The sequence below is a fragment of the Trachypithecus francoisi genome, unplaced genomic scaffold, assembly GCF_009764315.1.
Source record: "Trachypithecus francoisi isolate TF-2019V2 unplaced genomic scaffold, Tfra_2.0 Lachesis_group19, whole genome shotgun sequence".
Lineage (NCBI taxonomy): Eukaryota > Metazoa > Chordata > Mammalia > Primates > Cercopithecidae > Trachypithecus > Trachypithecus francoisi.
Window position 1 is genome coordinate 5,435,404 of NW_022681464.1, and position 25,092 is coordinate 5,460,495.

Genomic DNA, 25,092 nt, shown 5'->3' on the forward strand with positions numbered 1-25,092 from the left:
CCTGGATCCGAACTGAGTGCCCCAGCTTGTTTACAGGGGACTTGGGCTTCCTGCCCTGTGTTTTTTTTTCCCTTTTGGCATCCACTTCTTTGAATCTAGAAGTCTAAAGCCCATGGTCTGTCTTGGGGAACATAGTGTGGCACTGGTGGAAAGTGTAGGACCTCACACTAGGATCTAGGCTTGCTCTGTCATTGCTGTGTGACCTTGGGCTGGGAGGGAGGCACCTTCTATGGGCTGCAGTCCCCGGTAGTCACAGAAATGAGGGTATTAATGTTTTACCAGAAGAGTTATAAGGATTAGATGACAAAGGATAGAAAATACCTGCTGCCTTCTTTATCCTGCTGTGAAGAAGGGCAGTGATAGACTAATTTCACCGTGGAATTCATGGTATACTCCTGTGTATATGTAGATGTGTAAAACTTGGATTCTTCATGTCTTGGCACACACCTGAGATGTCTTCCTTCCTTCTCCATCCTGCCTGTTTTCTGTGAAGTCTCTCCAGTCTTCCAGACCCATGGAATCCCAAGAGATCCCTGTCTCCCCTGAATCTTAGCACTGCGGTAAGGACAACTACAATGCACTCCCATGGTCTGCTCTAGCTCAAAGGGTGTCCCCTACAAATAGTCTGAGTACACTTGGCACTAGAGATGTAACTGAAAAAAACAGGTCTCCAGGCCAGGCGCAGTGGTTCATACCTGTAATCCCAGCACTTTGGGAGGCTGAGGCAGGCAGATCATGAGGTCAAGAGTTCGAGACCAGTCTGACCAATATGGTGAAACCCTGCCTCTACTAAAAATACAAAAACTAGCTGGGCGTGGTGGCACATGCCTGTAATCCCAGATACTCGGGAGGCTGAGGCAGGAGAATCGCTTGAACCCGAGAGGCATATGCTGCAGTGAGCCGAGATCACACCACTGCACTCCAGCCTGGGCGACAGAGCGAGACTCTGTCTCAAAACAAACAAAAAAAACCCACAGGTCTCCAATCTCCTGGAGCTTACATTTTTGGGCACGAGACAGTCAAGAGACAAACCTGATCATTTCAGATAAGAAAATCTGATAGTGGGGTTGGTGGAAAGTGACTAACAGACATGTTTTTACATGAGTTGGTCAGGAAAAGCTCTTCAGGGAAGGTGATGTTTGAACTGAGGTTTACATGACAAGAGTCTTGTGAGACTCCCTGAGCAGAGGATGGGGAGGAGGGTTGCAGATTCAAAGGTCCAAGAAAAGAAAAGACCTATTGAGCTAGAATTGCGGTGTGCTGGATGGAAAGGGATGAGGTTGGTAGAGAGGATACGCGGATTCAAGAGCCTCAATGAGGAGTTCAGGTTCTGTTAATGCAGTGGAACATTTTAAGCAGGGAAGTGACATCCGATGGGCTCTTTCAAAATAATGCTCTGACTGCTCTTTAGGAAATGCATGGTGATAGGTTTGGCTGTGTCCTCACCCAAATCTCACCTTGAATTATATCTCCCACAATACATGGGAATTCTGGGAGGGTCCCTGCGGGAGGTAATTGAGCATGGGTGCCAGTCTTTCTCATGCTATTCTCGCGATAGTGAATAAGTCTCATGAGATCTGATGGGCTTATCAAGGTTTTCTGCTTTTGTTTCCTCATTTTGCTCTTGCTGCTGCCATGTAAGAAATGCCTTTTGCCATGATTCTGAGCCTCCTCAGTCATGTGGAACTGTGAGTCCAATTAAACCTCTTTTTCTTCCCAGTCTCCGGTATGTCTTTATCAGCAGCATGAAAATGGACTAATACACATGGTTTGTGGAGGTTTAGAGCAGAAGCAGAGACCAGGTAAGAGGGAGCAGGAGCAGTCTAGGAGAGGAGGGGATTGGCAGGGTGAATGGAGAAGGATCAGATGCAAGATACCTGTTGGTAGTAGAGTGAATGGGCCTTGCCAATGGATTGGATGTGGATACTAGGGTAAAAAATAGGAAGCCAGGATGACATCTCTGGGCTTTTGCTTGAACCACAAAGTAGATGGAGGTATCATTTTCTGAGGTGGGAGAGACTAGGAAATAAACAGGTGAGGGGTAGGAAAGGATTTTGGCTTTTTAAACTTTCAATCTACATGTTACACACCCAAATAAAGGCACTGAGTTGGATATGAGGGTTGAGAACTCAGTGGTAAAGTGGGGGTTCAGCTGCATACATGAGAGGCAGCAGCCATGCAGCTGGACAAGATCCCAGCAGAATTATGTTACATGCATAGAAGAAGGGACAGGGCTAAGTAAAAAGTGCATGGAGGAGGGAAGCCAGGGAACTACCCAGCAAATGGGTGGCCAGTGTGGAAGGAGGAAGGCCAGGAATGTGGTCAAGAAAGCCAAGTTGTTGTGGGAACCTGGCTTCCCATGATGCCTGCGTGTCCTTCCCAGTTCACTTGGGTTTGATTTCATTTGCTTAGCTTCCTTGGCTTTTCTTATTTTGCCAGTTCCATCTGGGTGCAGAGTTGTGTTGAGTGACAAAATTGATATAAATTATTTACTGGTATGCCTCATGGTGGTTTATAATGTTTTTATTCTGCCATTTGGGGACCCTTGACAAGGTACCAATTTCAGTAGCAGGTACCAAGAATAGCAATGATAACAATTAGCATTTATATAATACTTGATTGTTATAAATATACTTTCTTTTATCCAGATCTCTAAACTTCTCAATCAACTTCTTCTGGCTTCTCCTATGTGAAGGATTAGGTGAGAGTCCCTTGGCTAGGATTACATCTTTGGCTACGATATAACTCCAACCTGCCTTTTGGAACTTGCCTCTCACCATACCTTTCCACAAATCCCTGGCTTCAACCCAGCTGATGGCCTACTTGGGCCTTTCCCTTGCATACTCCAGCCTGGAATGTGAGCCCTGGTTGCTCTCCTGCTTCTGGTCATGCAGGCCAAATTCTCTTCTGGGACTTGCTACTGGACTCTTCCTTCCTCCAGTGGGAGCTCCCCATCTGCATCTCAGTGGGCTGGTTCCACCCACTTGATGCAGTCCTGTGCTGATATCCAATAACTGTGTGTCTTGCTGCTTACTTTCCATTGATGATTAATGTTTTCTGTTTTTATACTTTGCCTGCTTAACTACACTGTTAGCAAAGACCTTAGAATGCACTGTAGTACCTGGTGGTGTCATCTCATGCCCCCATGAGGTATTTAGTATCTGATTGGAATTATTCTCATTTGATGCCCTTGTGAGGTAAGATAGGCAGCTCCTACAAATGAGGAAACTGAGGAAGGACACGGGCCAGCAGTTTATCCCAGGACACAGAGCAGTTAGGTTTGGGGCCAGCGTTCACACCACCAACTGCCATTTCCAATTTCCCCTCAGGCTACACTCCCTGAACGTGATACCCTTCCCTGGTCACTCTTGTCTCTCTCCCACATAAATGGGGCTGCTTTTTCACCAGCTGCTCCACAGACTTTGGACTGGATCCCTGAAGCTTGGGAAGAGCCTCAGCTAGACTGTGGCCTATTTTCTGTGTCCTCACAGGTCAGAGGCTAAATGTTAGGTTTTTTTCTTCTCTCTCTCTCTTTTTAAAAATGGTTTCTGGTTATGTAAGTTGCAAATGTACTCTAATTGTAGCAGGACGAGCCACAGAGAAAACTCCTCAGACACCGAGTTAAAGAAGGAAGGGGTTTATTCGGTGGGGGCATCGGCAAGACTCCTGTCTCAAGAGCCGAGCTCTCCGAGTGAGCAATTCCTGTCCCTTTTAAGGGCTCACAACTCTAAGAGAGTGCGTGTGAGGGGGTCGTGATTGATTGAGCAAGCAGGGGTATGTGACTGGGGGCTGCATGCACCGGTAATTAGATCAGAACAAAACAAGATAGAGATTTTCACAGTGCATTTCAATACAATGTCTAATCTATTGATAACAGAACCAATTAGGTCAGGGGTGGATCTTTAACTACCAGGCCCAGGGTGCAGCACCGGGCTGTCTGCCTGTGTATTTCATTTCTGCCTTTTCGTTTTTACTTCTTTCTTTGGAGGCAGAAATTGGGCATAAGATGATATGAGGGGTGGTCTCCTCCCTTGTAATCACTTTTTGTCTGGGCAACCACAGAGTGTCCCTCCTCCATAACATCAGTTCCCACAGGACTAAGATCAGTGTTTTCTGAAACCCATGGAGAACTTCCAAAGGGAGTGCCTAGAGAATTAACAGGGCCTAGTGGTACCAAGGAGACCTTGATGACTTCTAGCTCCTATTTTCTTTAGCCCAAGTCTTAGAGGGTTGCTTGTCCCCAGTGATGGAAGCTGGATGGTCTGTGTTATGCAGCACATTGTAGAAGTCAGCTGTTGATTTGTCTCCTGTTAACAGAAAAGGGGCTGGAGCCTGGGACTCAGTGAAATTCCTCTCAGATGCTCCCCTATTGCTCTTAAGCCTGTGCTGAGGATCCTGCTCTTGGCATTCTTCCATTTAGTTTTAGAGAAACACAAAACACTGTATTCATTTAACACACCCATTGCTTCAGAGCTTTCTAAATCTGTAGGACCCAGAAATTCCCACAGAACCAGGAGTCGTGACAGATAAGACCTAGAAGTTACAGGAGCTATGGCTGTGCTAACTCTGCAGAGAGAAGTGCAGCATCATCAGACTCCATCCTGGAGTTTGAAGACAGCACTGCTCTTCCTTGTGCCCAGATGTTCTCAAGCTGGTGACAGCCCTGTGCTGATGGGTCATTTAGATAGTACTCTATTTAGCCTTTCTGGTGGGCGAGAGGCCATAGCTTCTTGCTATGGGAAGAATCTACAGTGCTAGAATGTGTGTGCACGCGTCTATCCATTCAGCATCTGCTTCAGTGCTTTGCAGGCCCTGTCCTGTATGCATGGGGCATCATGATGAACATTTTATCACTACCCTTGAGGGAAGAGAAACATCTGTACAAATGAATGTAGTAGAATTCAAGGCTTTTATAGTAAAAACACAGAGGGACCCCTGGGGCAAGCATGAACAAACAGGCTTGACAAAGGGATTAATGTTATGCTGGTCCTCAAAGGGTAAACAGCAGTGGAGGAGGTGGAGGAAGGGAGGAAGATATCTTCAGAAGAGGAAACAGCATGAGCAAGGCCTACTGGCAGGAAAGCTCAGGAAGGATTTAAAATAGGTTAATGCTGGGCGCGGTGGCTCACGCCTGTAATCTCAGTATTTGGGGAGGCCAAGGCGGGAGGATGGCTTGAGCCCAGGAGTTTGATACCAGCCTAGGCAACACAGGGGGACTTCATCGCTACAAAAACCACAAAAGTTCATACAAGACTATTTGCAGTCAGCCCAAATGTCCCAGCTACCCAGGAGGCTGAGGCCAGAGCATCACTTGAGCCCAGAGGTTGAGGCTGCAATGAGTAGTGATTGCACAACTGCACTCCCACCTGGGTGACAGAATGAGATCCTGTCTCAAAATAGGTTAATGTGGCTGGAGTGTGGGATGAGATGGTATGCAGGCAGGGGTCGTGGGGTGTGTGGGGGCTGGGGGGCGCAGGTAGGATGGGGATGTTGCCAGAAAAGTCATTTGGGCCAATTGCGAACAGTCTTGTATGAACTTATCCCGTGGACATTTTTAAGCAGGGGAATGGTATCATGCAGGATGGGTGTTTCTGTTCTTGAGATGATTCTGGAACAGAATTTCTCAACTGTGGCATGAATGGTATTTGGACTGGATAATTTGTTGTTGTCAAGGCTGTCCTGTGCATTGCGGTGTGTTGTTATAGTGGCATCCCTGAGCTCTACCTACTAGATGCCAGTAGGACCCCCTCCCCCACCCTTGTGATAATAAAAAATGTCTGAAGACATTGCCACATGTCCTCTGGGAACAGTTTTGCCCCCCACCCCAGTTGAGAACTGCTCTAGAAGCAAGCAATCTAGAAAATCAGTTGGAGTGGGAACAAATTGGTTACAGGAAGGCCAATTAAGAGTAAATTGCAGCTGGGTGCGATGGCTCACGCCTGTAATCCCAGCACTTTGGGAGGCTGAGGCAGGCAGGTCACCTGAGGTCAGGAGTTTGAGACGAGCCTGGTAAACATGGTGAAACCTTGTTTCTACTAAAAATACAAAAAAATTAGCCAGGCGTAGTGGTGGGTGCCTGTAATCCCATCTACTCGGGAGGCTGAGGCAGGAGAATTGCTTGAACCTGGGAGGCGGAGGTTGCAGTGAGCCAAGATCGCACCCCTGCACTCAGCCTGGGTGACGGAGTAAGACCCTGTCTCAAAAAAAAAAAAAAAAAAAGAAAAAAAGTAAATTGCAGTATTTCAGGTAAGAGGTGAAGTCTGGAACTAAGGTAGCAGAGTGGAAATTGAGAGTGGATCCTGAATTTGAGTTTGATGTCGACGTTATCTGGCATGTTCTAGGTGCCTGAATAAATGGGGTTGAACCAACAGGTCTTGGTGATTGATTTACTCTTCAATTAAACCTGAATATTGGGTAGGGCTTGGAGAAGTAGAAGGAGCACTGGCTAGGGAATCAAGGTCTATTTCTGGGTTCAGTTTTTTTTTTTTTGGGATCTGAGCACAGCCAGGTTCCTTAACTCCCTGGATCTCAGTGTCTTTCAGCTGTAAACTGTATCTAAGAACCCCTGTGCTTCCTGTCTCATGGAATTCTAGGAATTACTATTTGCATAAGCCCTTTGAAAACTGCAATTACTCTCGTGCTCTTCTAGCGGTACCAGCCTGAGGAGTGAGGGCAACGGGGATGAGCATACTCAGACATGAGTGTGAGAGGGTGGATACTGTGAATGGACAGTAGACAGTGTGTCACATCTAGCTGTGGACTAATGCACGGCGAGGCTGCACAACACTGAAGACTCGGGGGATGGGACGTTGGGACTTGGAAGGGAAAATTTTGCCAATGTTGTGGTGCTTACCATCCCTGCTGTGAGTGGTGGAGCTCTGTCCTGACGTGATGCTGTTCCTCATCCTTACGTCAGTGGTGAAAACAGACTCCAGAGCTCAGCGTCAACCCAAATAAGAAGCTTCTCTGTTAAACATAGGCAGATGGTAGATACAGCAGGAGAGAGAATTGCCAATAAGGGGTATGTTTTGAACATCCAATGATTATTATTATTGCTATGTTTTTTAACCAGGGAACATTGCCCTTTTACCCATTTCCTACTTACACCCAGGACGGTTTTTGGACTCCATAGATGAGTGTTCCTGGGCTAGGCACTGATCCTCCTGGGAGCCTTCTTTCCCTTACCTGCTAAATAATGATAGAGTTTCTTATTCTGAAACCAAACCCCAAAATAGTTGACTTCTGTGGTCTCTCCTCTGATTAGAGAGAGGCCTATCTGTTGAGCCACAAACTTTAACCTTTCCATGGATATATTAAAGGTGGACATTAAAGATGTTGCCATGGGCAACCGTCTTACCGGGAAGCAGGAAGGTGGTTAAATGATAAGTGCAAATGGAGTGTTGAGAGCTTAATTTAGTTAACCTACTGATTGGGAAAACCAAGGTCAGGAGAATGTGAATGATTTGTCCAATGCCATTTTGCTATTTGGATGCTGAGGGAGGTCTATGTGCCTTGGTAACCTGTTGACCAGAGCCACATTCTTTCCCACCAAGACCCAGTTGCCTTTTGCTTGACATCTCCAGCTCCATATTCTCAGTCATCCTGGAAAGAATAAATGTGACTTGGCCTGTGTCCAGAAACAGGGTGCTTCCTTTTCTTTCCTTCTGTTTTCTTCTATGCATTTCCAGTTTACTTAAGGTGGGACTACTTGGATCACTTAACTTTATTGGAGGAGTTTTGGTCAGTCCTTTGTGATGGTCTCCCAGGCTTTCCTCTATGGGGGCTTGGACCCCAGGAAGGCCTTAGAGCCAGGGCACTGGCAGAGGGCACTGCAGAAAGCTAACATTCTAGATCTGGGATGTGTCCCTATTTTAACACCTAAGTGGTACTGGAAAGAATACAGTATGACTCAGACTGTATCCAGAACCTGGGTGATTTAACACCTGATATGGGTTTCTATTTTAAGACCTGGGATGTATACTTACCTATTTCAGTATCTACTATTAATCTCACATATTTGACAAAAGCTTTATTGGCTACCTAGTATGTAAGGCATCTGTAAGAAAGTGAGAATTTTATTGAGGAATAGGATTTGCTTATGTTGTCCCAGAGATTCTGAGCTCCTTTGGATTTAAAATATTTCTACTCTAAAAGTGTTGTGTGTGTGTGTGTGTGTGTGTGTGTGTGTGTGTATGTATGTATGTGTGTGTATATATGTATGTATAGTATGTATGTGTGTATATGTATGTATGTATATGTGTTCTAGAACATGTCTGTGGTGTATACTTGGTAAGGAAAACAGCACTGGCAAGACTGGAGTGCTTTTGTGTTACCTGTCCCCATGGGTCACTGTTCTTAATAGTAACTGTCTTAGGCCATTTTTTGTTGCTATAAAGGAATACCTGAGGCTGGGTAGTTGATAGAACAGGTGTATTTGGCTCATGGTTCTGCAGACTGTACAAGAAGCATGGTGCCAGTAACTGCTTCTGGAGAGGGCCCCAGGCTGCTTCCACTCATGGCAGGAGGCAAAGGGGAGCCAGCATTTGTGGAGATCACATGGCAAGAGAGGAAGCAAGAGAAGCAGGGAGGTGCCAGGCTCTTTTTAACAATCGGCTCTTACAGAAACTAAGAGTGAGAACTCACTGCCTTCCACCCTGGAGGGCATTCATCTATTCATTAGGGGTCTGCACACATGACCCAACATCCCCCGTTAGGTCCCATCTCCAATATTGGGGATTGAATTTCAACGTGAGATTTGGAGGGGACAAAGATCCAAACTATAGCAGTAGCAGTGGTAACTGGGACTCTGAACAACAGCGTCTGAGGGCAGCACTGCTCATCTGATGGGTGTATACATGCTGCTCAGGTTTGGGTTGAAGGAAGGAAGGCAGCAGGCAAAGGCTTCTTGTAACCCTTGGGTCCAGCCGTAACTCATCCATGTACAGATAGAACAGGAAATATAACCCGTCTTCCCATTTACTTCATAACTCCTCAAATGGTTTTCACAGTGACACCTCTCTTTTTGTGCAAAGTTTTAGATTGACATTTAAAATGAGAAGATGGGGTATATCTCTCATTTTACCTTTTCTCGTTAAGATGAATTCCCCCTTCCATCTTCATAGTAGAGTGTATAAAGGGTGCATTTCACGCAACCTCATCTCTGCTTCTCTCTTCCTAAACTCTATTAAGTCTTTTCTTATGAGGAACACAGAGTGTCAGACCAGTTATCTTTAAAGTTGCAGACACAGTTTTCAACTGAACATGAAAGGACATTTCAGGGTAAAGCTGCACCTGAATCTCTCTAAAACATGTTCATTTGGCCTAGAGGAGTTTGAGGTAGCTGTGGTCATCCTAGGGGATCTGTGGTTATCCGACAGCTCTATTTGTTTGATATTAACACTAGATAGAGCTCTCCAGAGAATGATTCGGTTCCAAACAGGCAGGCCGTATTATTGATAGTGTCTGCTTAGTAATTCATCTCAAAAGCAGGTTGGAAATCTGAGGCATCTTTTTAAGGTCTTAGAGTAATAGTAATTTAAGCAGCAGATACCCACTTAACTTTCCTAGCTCAAAAGTCACAACTGGTTTCATGGCTGCTACTCAGTATGTGTGTTGATTTGGGAACATTTTTTCCTTTCTTCTGATATCCTAGAATTTTAGATGGTTTTATTGTGCCATTTTGCTGATGTACCTAGGCTGAACATTTCTTCTCTATTCTTAGCACTAAACTTTCCCATTCACCTCTGAAACAACAAATTAGCTCCATATTGCCTAATGCAATGAAAAAAGTTGGTAGACCTGGTTGATGATACATGAAATAATACATGAATAAAGAAGTTTCAAAACTTTATAAGTGTATTTCTACAGAAGTGTGGTAGGAATGGCAGTTTAGCAATCAAGAATGATACAAGTACCAAATAAAAGGAATATTCAGGGGCAGAGTTTCAAAGACAGTTTATTTGGGGATAGTGGTAGGACAAATGATGTCCATGATTTCCTTTCACTGTCAGTGCTCGTGTGAGGACAAAGGAAAGGGACTGGAGTTATGCACATTGCAAGACTCAACTATCATACTGAGAATAATTCTTCCATATATACTCCATCTGTAAATCTGGTATTTTTATCATGTAGGTTTGACCGTGTCCTTTCCCATGTTTGAAATTCATGTGTAGTTTTCCATTGCCTGTAGAATACTTTAAATCTGTAATGTGACCCCTCAGAACCTACTGGATCTGACTTCTGCACCTTTGCCAGTGTCATTTTGAGCCCCTTTCACCACTGTCCTCTGTGTCCAACCCACACTGGCCCTCTTTCAATTCCTTAGCAAGCCCTTCTCCTTCATGCCCCAGACTTGTCACACAGGTATCCTCTCAGCCTGGAGACCACTCCCTTCCACATCTTGCCGGCTACCTCCTTATCCATCTAGGATTCAGCTTGAATCATCTTCAGTGAGGCCTTTCCTGATGACCCACAGGGGTCAGGTCCCCTGTCACATGCTGTCAATGTTGGTGCTGTTGATGCAGTTATGACCATTGCAGAAGATTAGCTGCATGTGGTCTGGAATCCTTGAAGGGCCCTGTGATATGGTTTGGCTCTACCCCTCACCCAAGTCTCATCTTGAACTGTAATCCCCTATGTCAAGGGAGGGACCTGGTGGGAGGTGATTGGATCATGGGGGTGGTTTTCCCCATGCTACTTTCTATATAGTGAGTGAGTTCTCATGAGATCTGATGGTTTTATAAGTGGCAGTTTCCCCTGCACTTTTTCTTTTCCTGTCACTTTGTGAAGAAGGTGCTTGCTGCTGCTTCACCTTCCGCTGTGATTGTAAGTTTCCTGAGGCCTCCCCAGCCTCCCCAGCCATGCAGAACTGAGTGAATGAAACCTCTTTCCTATATAAATTACCCAGGCTCTGGTATTTCTTTATAGCAGTGCAAAAACAGACTAAGACATCATGTCCCCTCTTCACTGTGTCCAGCACCTCGCACAGTACCTGGCTGTTGTGCAGAGGTCTTCAGTAAATACTTGTAGAGGATTAGGTGAACTGGAGTCCATGCTCCAGTCTGTAAGCCTTGGTAGCCTATTAGGGACATATAGGAGTTGAATGTTTATTGAACAGCTTCAAAGATAGGTATTTGAATAATTGGAGATGGGGGAGACATGCTCCTGTGGAAGGAAAACTGAGAGCTCACTTGAGTCCCAGATGCAAGTATGTGAGGTGGGTAAGTTCTGAGATATGTCATCTCTTGAAGACAGAGTAAGGAAAAACCAACTCATGCACTCAAATACAAGGTGCAGTTTCCCCCAAGTTATTTCTTAGGAAAGAGTGGTGCTCCTATGCTTTCTCTTAATTATTTTGGTCAATGAAGTGGTTTGCAGAAGAGAACTTAGCCTAAAATAACTTCAGTCAGTGCTTGCTTTGGTTGCTTAGAGAGGTCAAGTAACGGAACAGGTTTTTAAAAAGAAAAAGGAAGCAAACTTAGACTGCATAAATATTTATAGGGCTATGACCTTTCAGTAAGTGTTATGGTGATCATAAACTGTTAAGGTTGTTTCTCTGGGGAAAGCAATATACTGGTCTTTTATAGAGATGAGGATATAAATCCACTGGATGAAGATGAAAACAACTGTCCTGTGATAGAATCAGATATGGATTTTAAAAGTTGGATTATGTCAATGAGCTTTCAAAATGAAGGTGGTATGCTCTGGAAAACTATCTTAAGTGACTTAACGATTTTTAATACGACAGTAGATTGCTTAATTCATATACTTGATTGTTGTGTTTAGGGAGCATTGACAGTCTAGGAGCTGAATTATGGAAGTAGGATTTTAACAGTTTTAGCTACTTGATTGGATCTGGACATATCCTTTAGCTGCATGATATGCACCAGCTTTGAGGAAATCTTTTTTAGCTTTTTTGGCAAGCAGGTTAAATGGATTCTGCATTGCAGCCTTAAAAAGCTGACTTACTGTGGACACACCCCTTTTTAAATAGGAGCTTTCAGTGATCTTGCCACTTAGGCCAGTAGGTCATTCACAGTCTCCAAAGAATGTTCCCTTGTGCTCAATTCAGACTCAGGGATTTACACTCCAAGTTCATTGGAAGTGGACATGCAGAAGGTACTAAACTGATATGTCTGTTGTCCAAGTAGATCGTGGGAAGTCTTGAAGTGAGAGCATCACCACACTGCTTGATAGGTATTTCTAAGCCTCCGCTATCACTGCTTCCCTCACCAACAAGTATACTACTGGTATAAACCAGCTGGATAAAATGACTCCGCAGTGTTCCTCATACACCAAATGCTTCCCATCTTGTCAATTCATCACTTGAGGACACACTGCTTACTCTGTTAAACTACATTTGTAGGGCAGTAAACAGGTAAATTTTGCCTTCATCAGCCACATGGAGACTCGATTCTTTATTAGCTTCAAATACAGATCTAGAATGTGTGATAGAGAAGATGGAATTGTGACTGACACAATGAGATATCACAGAAAGTTGACTCTTTTCTGAAGAAACTGGGTTGAGATGATATGATACCATAGCATTCGGATTTGCCTTTTGGTTATAATTGACTTTGGTTTCATTTAAATGGTAGGGAATGTTGAATGTTGTTATAATTGTGCTATGTGACTATGCAGCTACCACATCAGAGTGACTTTCTTCTTTGCTTTTTTCTCCTCTCCCCCCAGGTTCTCAGTGGCTCTCTGCTGTCCCCATCTGTGTGTGTATTATGTTATAGTTCTTTCTCCCAGTGCTCTGCTTACCCTGGTTCTCTGTCATTTAAGAAAAGCAGCAGCAAGATAGGGAGGCATCTGGGTGGGATTTGGGAATCTACCTAATTGGCTCAGAAATCATACCTGAATTTTTAGTTATGTAGGGGCTCTGGACAAACAGGACATTTACATGTAATTCCTTGTGGCTCTAAATTACAGGGAGCTTTCCAGTGGAAAGCATTTGGGGAAAGGGGAAGGTTATTACTGGATCAAGAAACCTTAATGGAAGTGAGTAAATGGAAATTCAGAAGCATGGCTCGCCGCTGGGGGAGGAGGAGTTAACTCAGGAAATAATCTGGAAGCACTGAGGTTCTCTGTTCCCATGACACTTCTATGCGCATGGTTCTGTTGGGATTATTTGGCTATCTGTGCGCTCCTGGAGGGAGTTCCCTCTGGTTTTATTCCCTCCCAGGGCCTGAGTCCTGCCATAGTAAGAACTACTAAGCACTTAAAATGTGCCAGATACTGGGCCAAATATTTTGTATACATTATTTAATCCTAACAACCCTGGTGCAGAAGACATTTCCACCAGATGAGGAAATACCTTCTGAGGAAGCCCAGCCTCAGAAGTATAGACCCTTACCTGATAATGGGAGTGGGGTCTAGCACCCTATATCTGAATCTTCACCTCCTTGCTCTTCTGTCTCCCATAGTGGGAACCCAGCCCAATAAATGTGAAGGGAAGATGACCAACAGCACACCAGTGGGAATGTTCTTGATTTGGGCTCCCCAGATTTGCAAGACTAATCAACACCACTGGGTTCAGAATGTGGTGTCTGGGTCCATGAACTCTCCTTCAGACAGCGGTACCTGTAGAAATGATTGTGAGAAGCTCTACTTGGAGGGGGTGCAAGGCTTAGTTTTTATCTTCTAAATTCTTACCTTGCAAAAGAGTGGAGTGTGACCCACTTGTTGCAAGCACAGTTAGGTAAGGTGTTTTCATAGTTCCTACAACACAGCAGTATCCTTCCAGGTACCAAGCTACTTGGGAAACTGCTGTTTTGCTGGTGTTAAATGAAACTATTAGTTTAGACATGTTTTTTCTTCCTCCTTTCTTGTGAACAGAACAGTGTTCTTGTTCTTGGCCCCCTAATCACAGGAATGGACAGGGAGTTTATACTGCCAGCTATCAAGTTAGGCTGTGGGGTCCTTTGTCCATTCCCAGGGAACTCTGCCCAGACTGCTTCCGGTCAAGGCTTTGTTGCAACTGGAACTTCAGCCTGCCTGATGCTTAATGCTGAAACTACCTGTGGCTTAACTTGATGTGTTGTTGTTAATGGGCATATGTACATTTTTTTTCATATGTAATTACAAATCACTTTACTTGCAGAAAATACATACTCAGCAGGACTCTGGGCTGCTGTAAGCAAATCAATATTTCTCCAGGAGTAGGGTAGACAGTGGAGGACTTAGAGACTGAGGTCTTTTCTCCAGGCCTGCTTTTGACTAAGCTCTTGGCAACTTGGGCAAATTATTCAGTACTTTTAACCCTCAGGTTTCTCCTGTATAAAAGAGAAGTGATAACTCTGCTCATCCTAACTCAGTTTTGAAACTAAGTTGAAATGATTCAGATACTTAAGATTACTTATGTTAGTAGGAAGGGGTGGAAGTAGCATTATTATTAATTCCAGGGAGTGCAGGTTTCAAATGTCCCTGTTCTCTTCTCCCTGAAGGTCCATCTTGGCACCTGGGGTTCGCTCTGAGATAGGAGTTTGAATTTTGACAGTGCATTCATCACTTGGGAAGTTTTTTAAAAATACAGTGTTTGGGCCCTACCCCCAGAGATTTAATTATTCAAGTGTGGGATATGGGTGTTAGTGGTTTTGTTTTTTAAAGATCTGAAGATCTGCAGATAATTCTTATATGCCAGCCAGCATTGAGAATCACTTCTCTTAGGTTTTTGGAGTAGAAGTAGGTATTGATTTTTAAGGTAAGACATGGCTACCCATGTATTATGACCTACAGGACATCTAAATGATCCCAGTAACATGGACCACATTAGGTTTCTTATTTTCCTTTTCTCATTTTCTAATTCTATCCAAAATCCCATCAGGATTTCTAGACAAAACTGTATAGTAATATCACCATCATCATCATCATTGCCTAATACTTACGTGCTTTGATAGTGGGCTCTCATTTAATTGTTAGAACACTTCACGACGTAGATAGAACTTTTACCTGTTGCTCAGCTAAGGAAACTGAGGCTCAGACCCATTCATCAACTTACACAAGCTAATAAGTGGTGGTTAGAATTCCTTCCCAAAGCTATCTGACTCTAGAACCCACACACTTGACCACAGTGCTATACTGCCTGATAATTCACATACAGGGGTAAATGCTGTGCTCTTCTGAACATTGTATTTGCATTTTAGCTGGGACTTTTTGGGAAAGAGTTCTTTAGCTCTGGGGAAATAATCTGCAAGCTGGAGTTTAATGTTTAACCACAGACTGGTGGGGAGAGACCTGTAGCACATGAGGGTCTGTGATACCCTTCAAATCTGTTACCCAGTCAGCCACACAGAATTACATTTTCAAACTTGTTTGCATTTTGAATTCATCTGGGGAGCTTCAGAAAACACTACCTGGTTCCCACCCCCAGAGACTGATAAAAGTACGATGGGGTTGTTGCCTGGCATGGGAATTTGTGAAAGCTCCCTAGGTGGTTCTAATGTGTAGTCAGGATTGAGGCTCTTGTCATAATTGGCCACTCCGTCCAGCTGTGTATGTAGGAGAACAGCTGCTGGAGCTGGCCCTGCAGTGGAAGAAAGGAACAGGGAGTTGGAAAATAGCTTGGTACTAATGCATTTATATTTGATGTAGGCATCTGCCTTCTCTAGGAAATATGTGGGGCTCTTTTCAGAAGAACTTTCCAAAAATCACAAGCTTTTCTTTGATAATTAGGTCAGACTTGCTCTTTTATTTACTTTGATATGATGGAATTAAGTGTTGTTAAAATAGGATAGTGACAAATTGAGTGGCATGGTAATTGGGTTGTATGAGTGAACTTGTCTGTCTTATAGTGTCTTATAGTCTGTTGGCTTACAGTAAATCTGGTAGAGGTCAGATTTGTTTGAAGACATTCCTTGAAGGTGAGAAAAAATTAAGAGGCAACACAGATCCTTGATTCTAGAGAGTTTGTCTGGCTCATAAAATAATGGCTTTCTGTGAAAATATTTTACTGCTTTTTCATAGACTCGTAATGAGAACTGATGCCAGGAGAGAGCGTGTACAAGATACTGTTTGTATTCTCTACAACCAGAACAGTGTGTCTGTGTGTGTGTGTGTTTAAACTGAGAAAAAATTTACATAATATAAAACTAACCATTTTAAAGTGAACAATTTGGCATTTAGTACATTCAGTGTTTTGCAACCACTATCTCTGTCTGGTTACCAAAACACTTTCATCGCTCCAAAAAGAAACCCTTCCCCTCCGAATCTTTCCGTCTCCAAAGCTCAGATCATGTCTGCCTTCCTCAGGTCTTTTCCAGCTACTGTAGTCTTGTCTCTCCCTTCTTAGTTCACGTGTCTGTTTCTTAGCCATATATTTTGTACTCATCATATACTGCTTTGTACTTGATTACAGAAGCAATGCGTCTTCCTTGAGGTGGTGGGTTGGCGGGGTTGTTCGCAAAGCCAGCATGTAAGGCAAAATTTGATTATGGTTAAAATTTCCCTTGGAAGATCTATAAATTTCTCATTATATGCAGGATGAATGACATTGGGTAAACCGCCCTGCTCAGTAATTTATAGACACTTTAAGCTGAGAATCCATAAAGTAAGATAAAAGTGAGGAGGCTGAGCGGGGAGGTGGCAGCTGTGAACCATCCTGCACAGAACAGAGGGTTCGCTTCATTCTGATTTAACAATGAACTGCTATAATCTCAGTGTGTGTCCATGTGTCTTTATTGTGGAGATTGACCAGACACATATCTTGTGCCCAAATATTTACTAGATTTGCATCTAAAGTTTGCTTTATCAGATCTGCATATAGAAAATCCTTTTAAACATCATGCAAGAATTTGGCTACCAACTTTCTCTCTAACAAAGTCAGCATTAACTTGCTCCCCCCTCTTTCCCTGTCTTCCTTCTCTCCACTGGATAGATGTTACTCTCCTTAGGAGTTGGTCACATCACCCCATTAGGGCATATTTTTATGTGAGTTATCGACCCAACTAGATATACGTCCCTTAGGTTCAGGAGCTAGATCCCCGTGTTCGTACTTGGTTACATGGTACTTATCACAATGTGTTTTAGGTATAAACCAGGTGCTCCATGAATGAACATTCTCTGTTCACTGATTCCTGTACTCAGCATGAACATTTAGTGAGCATCTGTTCCATGCCAGGATGTGCTAGATCGCAGGGATACAAAGATGCCCAACAGTATATTTGAAAGATCTTGCTGTAATGAGATGAAACTAATGTGAAAGAAATGACTGCAAAACCAGAAGGAAAGCTAATCATAGAAGAATTTATAGTGGCAGGTTATAGTCGGGTAGGGCTAACTCTATGGGTAACAGGGAAGGAAGTGATCGGTGAGGAGATGGTGCTGGAAGTTGGACCCTCCCCACATGGACAAGTGAGGAAGGGCACTGTGGCCTGAGGAAATAGTAAGTACAAGGACAGAGGTTGGCATGCTTTCCTGTAAAGGATCAGATAGTAAACATTTTACTCTGTGTGTGTGTGTTTTTTTTTTCTCTGAGGCAGAGTTTTGCTCTGTCACCCAGGCTGGAGTGCAGTGATACAATCTCTGCTGACGCAACCGCCTCCCAGACTCGAGCAATTCTCCTGCTTCAGCCTCCCGAGTAGTTGGGATTACAGGCACCCACCACCATGTATGGCTAATTTTTGTAATTTTAGTAGAGATGGGATTCTGCCGTGTTGGCCAGGCTGGTTTCGAACTCCTGAGCTCAAATGATCTGCCCACCTCAACTTCCCAAAGTGCTGGGATTACAGGCGTGAGCCACTGTGCCTGGCCTACTATGTTTTTAAAATGGCTTTGAACCATAGGGTCTCTGTCATTAGTTTTTGTTTTTTGAGACAGAGTCTCATTTTGTTGTCCAGGCTGGAGTGCAGGGGCACACTTGTAGCTCACTGTAACCTTGAGCTTCTTGGCTCCAGGGACCCTCATGCCTCAGCCTCCTGAATAGCTAGGACTACAAGCATGCACCACCACAGCTGCCTAATTTTTTTTTTTTTTTAAGTTTTGCAGAGGGTCTTGCTATGTTGCCCAGGCCAGTCTCAAACTCCTATCCTCAAATGATCTTCCTGCCTCGGCTCCCAAAATGCTGGAATGATAGGCATGAGCCACTGCACCTGGCCTTCAATCCTAGCATTAAAATGTGAAAGTATTACATAGATAATACATCAATGAATGAATGAATGTGGGTGTGTTCCCAGGAAACTTGATTTATGGACATCAGAATTTGACTTTCATGTAATTTTTTTCATGTTATGTGAATATCTTTCTTTTGAGCTTTTTTCAGCCATTCTTAACTCATGGGCTGTACAAAAACAGGCAACCCAGCAGAACCCAGCAGAATCCAGCAGTGAGCTAGATTTGTCCCACAGCTGTAGTTTGCTGATGTATTCTCAAAGGTGGGAAGAACGAGATGATGTTGCAGCAATGGAAGAGTAAGCAGTTAGTATGAGGATTCTGATAGAGTCTGGGGGAAGCTGAAATTCTATGCTTGTAACCTGCTCCTAGGTGATGACGATGCTGAGGTCCTCACTTGGAGGAGCAAAGAGCTAAGGTAACATTGGGGTCCCACTGTGCCCCTTATGTTGCAGTAGGTTTTGTGGGTGTGGGACAACATGAGAAGCCAATTGTATGCCTACCAGGTGTTCTCAGTCTCTTTAGAGAGATTTATATAACTAGAAAGGTACATGAACTCCCCTACAATAAAAGTTGAGATTGACCCAGGCAATGAGATTCTTCAGTGCTGGATGCAACTAACCACCCCATGAGTGGCATATGGGCCACAGGGTGATGGCCAGCAGAGTCCTTGGCTGAGCTGGGACTGGGCTCCCTGGCTTCCAGGATCTACACAACATCACCTCTGTTCAGTTCCTATTGGGATTTTCTTGTTCCTTTCTGGTTGTTCCTCATTCTGTTATCTTGAGCCATTTCTGACATGATTTACACGGAGTGGAGACTTTGCTTTAGGTAAAATTTCTTGGGTGTGCTGGCTGAAGGGGGAGTCTCAGGAGCGGAACTCAGTGATGAGAGAGCTGTGGTGAGGCTGAAGGATGAACACTCACGTGAAGCTTAGGGACAGGAGCTTACAGGTCATCACAGCTGGATAGATGGTGGACTTAAACGATAGTGGAGAAAGTGAGGACACCTGGGGGTAGAAGAAATGTTGACAGTTAAGGTCAGCAAATGCTCCGAAAGTTTTCTCTGGAGGTACCTCAGAACCTTCTTTATATTTAACTCTGGAGCTCTCAGATGCTATAAAGCTCTTTGTTATTATAAAGCTCTATATTATTTTACTATAAAGATATGGCAATATCTTGCCATAAGGCAGCAGGCTCAAGAAGCAGGGAGAAGGTTAAGATTCTGTGAATTTGTTTCTTAGTAATGAAACAGATGACTTTGGCTTGTACCCTGAGTTGGGATGTCAAGGATGCAAAGTGGTCGATGTTTGCTTTCTCATTGACTGGTATTCTGATTCTATTGCCTTACAACTTTCACTGCTCCATAGTGAATTAGAGGCAAGTGTAGGAGGGGTCAGGATCTTGCTTTTAAAAGAAAAAAAGGCCTCTGATTACCTGGAGGAAAACACTGCTTTGAAAAAAAAAAAAAAGTCAGGACCAAAATAAAGCCAGCTGGCTGCATGTGCACAGTTAACAGACTGGCCCAGGGTCTGTGCTCAGCTGTCACTCCAGGAGTGAAGTGGATGATGCTGACCCAAGCACATGTTCTGGTTGAGCTTTTGGTCAAAAGAACCATTTATTTCAGGTTTCCTGATAATATTCTGTGGCCAAGAAGCCAGATGTATGTGTGTGTGCCTGTACACTGACAGCTTCTACAGAAAATAGGCCCTGTGGAAGTTGCCTACCTATGAGATGAAAAGGCAGAAATTCTGACAGCTGTGCGGTGGGATGCCAGGAGATCCAGATGCTGCCATTCAGCACTTGTTAGTGTCTCTGGGAGCTTTGATGTCACCTCAGATCCTGACTGAGGTGGTCTGAGGTACAGCCAAGAATTGGTATTTTCCAGGCTCCCCAGGTGATTCTGACTGCAAGCAGGGCTGGGAACCCCCTAGTTATGTTGAGAATGTGCTGGGCAAGTCACTGACAGTTAATCCTGTATCACTACTTTACCAAAGGCTGTGTTCTTTCCTCCCTGAACTTGGCCCTATTCAATGACTTTGTCTGCAAATCAGGATAGCTACTTGGGGAGAGTGAGTGAAAGTTTTGGGTTTGTGGCTTAAAGAATGGACAAATAGGCTGGGCATAGTGGCTCCTGTCTGTCATCCCAACACTTTGGGAGGCTGAGACGGGAGGATCACAGGAGTTGGAGGCTGCATGACCTGTGATCACACCACTGCATGCTAGCCTGGGTAACAGAGTGAGACCGCATCTGAAGAAAAGAAAAAGAGTGGACAGATAAATTGAGGTGGCTGACAGCTTGAGGACACTTAAGTGCACTTTCCATTTCCTGACCACTGCCTTTCACTTCTGCAGGAAAATGACGTCTCTGAACGCAGGATATCAGAGCAGACATTCCCAAGCTTTGAACATTTGCTATACTGTCTTGGTTTTTGCCTGTGTTGTTTTGTTTGTAGCCTGCTAAATAACTCCCTCTGACATCGCTATTTTGTAACACCCTTTGAGATAATGGTGCAATATCTAGTGTATATAAACAAATGCAAACTCAGCAGTCTCTTGGGTAGAATTTTAATTTCATTGATCTGCAGCATTCTTTTAACATCTAAAAGGTGCCTTCTGCTACCAGTCCTGTGAGTTGTTCCCGTTATCATGATATTGGATCACGTTGTGTCCTGAAATGAGAAGGTGGGGAGATGCATGCAGATAGCTTTAGAAGTTCTCCTGATGGGCCCTTTCTAGGTAGTGACACACATTTAGAAATCTGAGAGCTTTGTTCTGTATCTAAGTTTCTTCTGTTTTAATCTTTCAGTGCACAAGGGTCTGGATCCCTGACCCTGATGAGGTATGGCGCTCAGCTGAGTTAACCAAGGACTACAAAGAAGGAGACAAGAGCCTGCAGCTCAGACTGGAAGATGAAACGGTAAGAGTGAGTCCTGGGCAGAGGGTGAGGGGAGCTCAGGAGTGGAAGGAACAGGAGTAGATAGTACATTGTGGGCTGGAGTTTTTCCTGGATATTGGAACTCCTGAGCCCTTGGATTGTTTCTTGTTGCTAATGATGTATGTGAAAGTGCTAAGCCAGGAAGCCGCTCTATGGATATCACACAAAAAATAAGTGCTTATTGGGGTTAGCAGCTGAGAGATTGTTGGTGGTCAAGGCAGGAATCTTCTCAGTGGAGTGGAGGGAACAGGAAGTTGAGACCTCACTGGGAAGTGAGGGAGAGGAGCTGCTACAAGGGTCCCTGCAGGGCACAGTGGTTGGAGCCAGCCTGCCTGGGTTGGGATCCTCGCTCAGCCATCCCTAGCTTTGTGACCTTACATCAGTTCTCAATCTTTCTGTGCCTGTTACTTCATCTGTAAAATGGGAGTGCTAGTTTATCTAGGGCTGTTTTGAGAATAAGATGGGTTAATACGTGGCAAGTACTTAAAATAGTGCCTGGCACATAAGTGCTCCCTATGTGTTAGCTGCTGTAGTGAGCATTTTTTATTTTTTGACCTTCAGGCTGTTTCTTTCAAGTGGAAGACAAGGTAGTAACTATGAAATTCTATTCCTCCTGATATGTCTGATTTAGTTTCCCTTCTCATGAGCCTTTTGTGACCACTGCCTCTGCAACTGGTGCATTTCACAAATAATGGATGCTCACCCTATATGCTGTGCCAGGTCCCGGGGCAGATGGGTGAATGGTTGTGGCTGTGCTGTTTCAGATAGCTCAGTGCTAAAGGAGAGCAGTGAACATGAACATGAAAGTCAGACAAAGTATTATGATAAATGGCAGTAGGCATGGAAGTGAGTGCATGAGGTATAGGAGAGAAAAGGAACCCACTCTTTTTAAAGAGATGGGATCTCCCTGTGTTGCCCAGGCGGGCCTCAAACTCCCGGGCTCAAGTGATCCTCTTCCTGCCTCAGCCCCCGGAGGAGCTGGGTGAGACTCCTCTTGAGGAGAGGGGGTTTTGAGAAGGAGCTGGCCATGGAAGATTCAGGGTGCAGTGACCAAGAGTAGAGTGTCCCAGGCAGGAACCGTGTGTGCCAAAGCCCTGAGACCTTGTCGTGTTCCAGGAAAGGGAAGGAGGCCAGTGCATCTGGGAGCTGTCAGGGAAGGGATGGTTGGGTGGCTTCAGCCTGAGGATGCAGGCAGAGGTAGTTCATGCAGCCTTTACAGTGGGGGAGACGACTGGGGGAAAAATAGGTTTGGAACAAAATGGTTGGTAACAAATTAAGAATCGACTTTGGGACGGATTGAGATTGGGCTGCGGAACAGACATTGCTTGGAGTAAAGGTTTGGGTTGGAGAGACTATTTCCTCTCTCAATGGCAACAGCACTACAAGTGTGTACCATACCCTCTGTCCTTTGATCATTTCCTGCCGATTCTTGGTCTTGTCTCCTTCTCTAGGTGGTTGGTGATTAACTTGTTGATTGAACATCCTACCACTAACTTCTGTTTTGTATCAACTTAAGCATACCACTTGGTAAACCCGGAACATGAGCTTGTTAGAAAACGTCTGTACTGAGGTGTGCATCCCTCACATTCCTCTTCCTAGTATGCAGCATTTGCTAGCCACCTCTTGCTTTTGAGATGACAAGTACAACTCCCAACAGATAGAATTATGTTTACCGTGTTGAATAACTTCCCACCCCACGCCGGGGAAAAAAAAAAATGAAATTAGTCCACCCACTTGAGTGGTATATCTTCTACTCTACTCCAGCAGATTTCATTTCAGTTGATCTTTTCTAGTGGGTGGGTGTTTTTAAAAAGTTGTACGGAGGTAGTGAGGAATGATCTGCCATGTTGCTAAAACAGAGCAGATGCTCACCCACCCTGCTGAAAAAGAATTTGGCCCTGCATAACTAATCCTGGCAGCTGCCCAGACCCCATCTCCTCCTTCCCCTGCTACAAGGCCGAGCAGCATGTAATTGGAAGGGAAGCCTGGCGCTGGAGATTAGCAGCTCTCAAGAAATAATGGGCTCTGAACATCTGAGTCTGTCCAGGTTTCTCATGGGCAGTGGCTTGTCCACGGCTAGCTCTGAGCTATCATTATGAGTGACTTGGCGGAGCTGTGGACTAGAGGCCAGGAGCACAGAAATTACGTGGCCAGACTTGGAATGCTTGCAGAGAGTCTCCTCTGAAGCTGAAATTATCCATGGTGTACTATGCTGGCTGGAAAATCTGCCCCAGAAGCCTCTTCCAACCAACCTCGTGCATCCTCCCTCCCCCTGAAGTTCAATAGTGTGGGTTTCACTGCATCAGCAAAGGACTAACATCAGTTAGATTCTCTTCCAGAAAGACAATGATGTTCCTAACCTCTAACTTATGATAGGACCTTCTGCCTACTTGCTAACTTGCCCCCTCTTCAAGACAGTCAAGCTTCTATCTGTGCCTCTAAAAGGCTTTTGCATTCTTGCTTTTGCTCATTCATGCATTCATTCATTTCTATTGTGGTAAAATATATGTAGCATAAAATGTACCATGCTAACCATTTTTAAGTGTAAAATTTAGTGGCAGTCAGCAGCAACTCAGTGGTATTCACATTGTGTAACCATCACCACTATCCTTCTTCAGAACTCTTCCTCTTATACAACTGAAACTTGGTCCCCCTTAAACACCAACTTCCCAATCTCTTCTCCCCACACAGCACCTGGGAAAACTCCGTTCTACTTTCTGAGTTTGACGATCCCAGGTACCTCATAGAAGTGGAATCATACAGTATTTGTCCTTTTGTGTCTGGCTTATTTCACCTGGCATAATATAAGATGTTTCATATTGAAGTCAACAAGATGATAAACTTCTTGGGGGAATAGCATCTTTTTCTCCCCAGAGCCATGATGGGTACAAGGTATCTAGGTGTGCCAACTCTTAGCACAAGACTGTTTTTAGAGTGGATCAGGCTTTCAGGGGATACAGAACTTGGTGATGAGGTAGCTTCTGCATGCTCTGCTTGGAGCACCTCTGTGCAGGCCAGACCTTCTCTCTTGGCCCCACCTCCCTTTCTGACTGCTTGACTCCTGCCCTCTAGTGTCAGGGAAAACTCTCCTTGTTTCCATGGTTTTTAATTTAAATTTCATTTTCCAACTGAGTTTATATCTACTATCTATCACCCACCTTGATGATGAGTACTCCCTCTGGGCAAGGCCCTGACCTAGCATTCATGAGTGAGAGGAAGACAGGGGAGCATGTGAGCTTTTCAAAGACTAACAAACTCCACCATCTCAGTATTTCCAAGCCCACCCTGACATTTGGAGGGCCAGAGCAAGAGAATGTAACCCTACATCTGTTTAAAGTATATTTTATCAATTATTTAAATCTCGTTTTTTTGGGAGGGGGGAGGGGGCTGGTGCACATTATTTATTTATTTATTTATTTATTTATTTTTATTATACTTCAAGTTCTAGGGTACATGTGCATAACGTGCAGGTTTGTTACATATGTATACTTGTGCCATGTTGGTGTGCTGCACCCATCAACTCGTCAGCACCCATCAATTCATCATTTATATCATGTATAACTCCCCAATGCAATCCCTCCCCCCTCCCCCCTCCCCATGATAGGCCCCGGTGTGTGATGTTCCCCTTCCCGAGTCCAAGTGATCTCATTGCTCAGTTCCCACCTATGAGTGAGAACATGCGGTGTTTGGTTTTCTGTTCTTGTGATAGTTTGCTAAGAATGATGGTCTCCAGCTGCATCCATGTCCCTACAAAGGACGCAAACTCATCCTTTTTTATGGCTGCATAGTATTCCATGGTGTATATGTGCCACATTTTCTTAATCCAGTCTGTCACTGATGGACATTTGGGTTGATTCCAAGTCTTTGCTATTGTGAATAGTGCCGCAATAAACATATGTGTGCATGTGTCTTTATAGCAGCATGATTTATAATCCTTTGGGTATATACCCAGTATGGGATGGCTGGGTCATATGGTACATCTAGTTCTAGATCCTTGAGGAATTGCCATACTGTTTTCCATAATGGTTGAACTAGTTTACAGTCCCA

The 25,092-nt window shown here is 44.3% G+C and overlaps 1 protein-coding gene across 2 annotated transcripts in view; it reads left to right on the forward strand.

The window, feature by feature from the left end:
* The window catches only part of MYO5B (myosin VB), a 401,963-nt gene that overhangs the window by 116,865 nt on the left and 260,006 nt on the right, over nt 1-25,092 (forward strand). For both annotated transcript variants that reach the window (XM_033177765.1, XM_033177766.1), the window contains exon 2: nt 20,917-21,027. In XM_033177765.1, the coding sequence (XP_033033656.1) occupies nt 20,917-21,027 (111 nt within the window). The remainder of the gene's footprint in view (nt 1-20,916; nt 21,028-25,092) is intronic.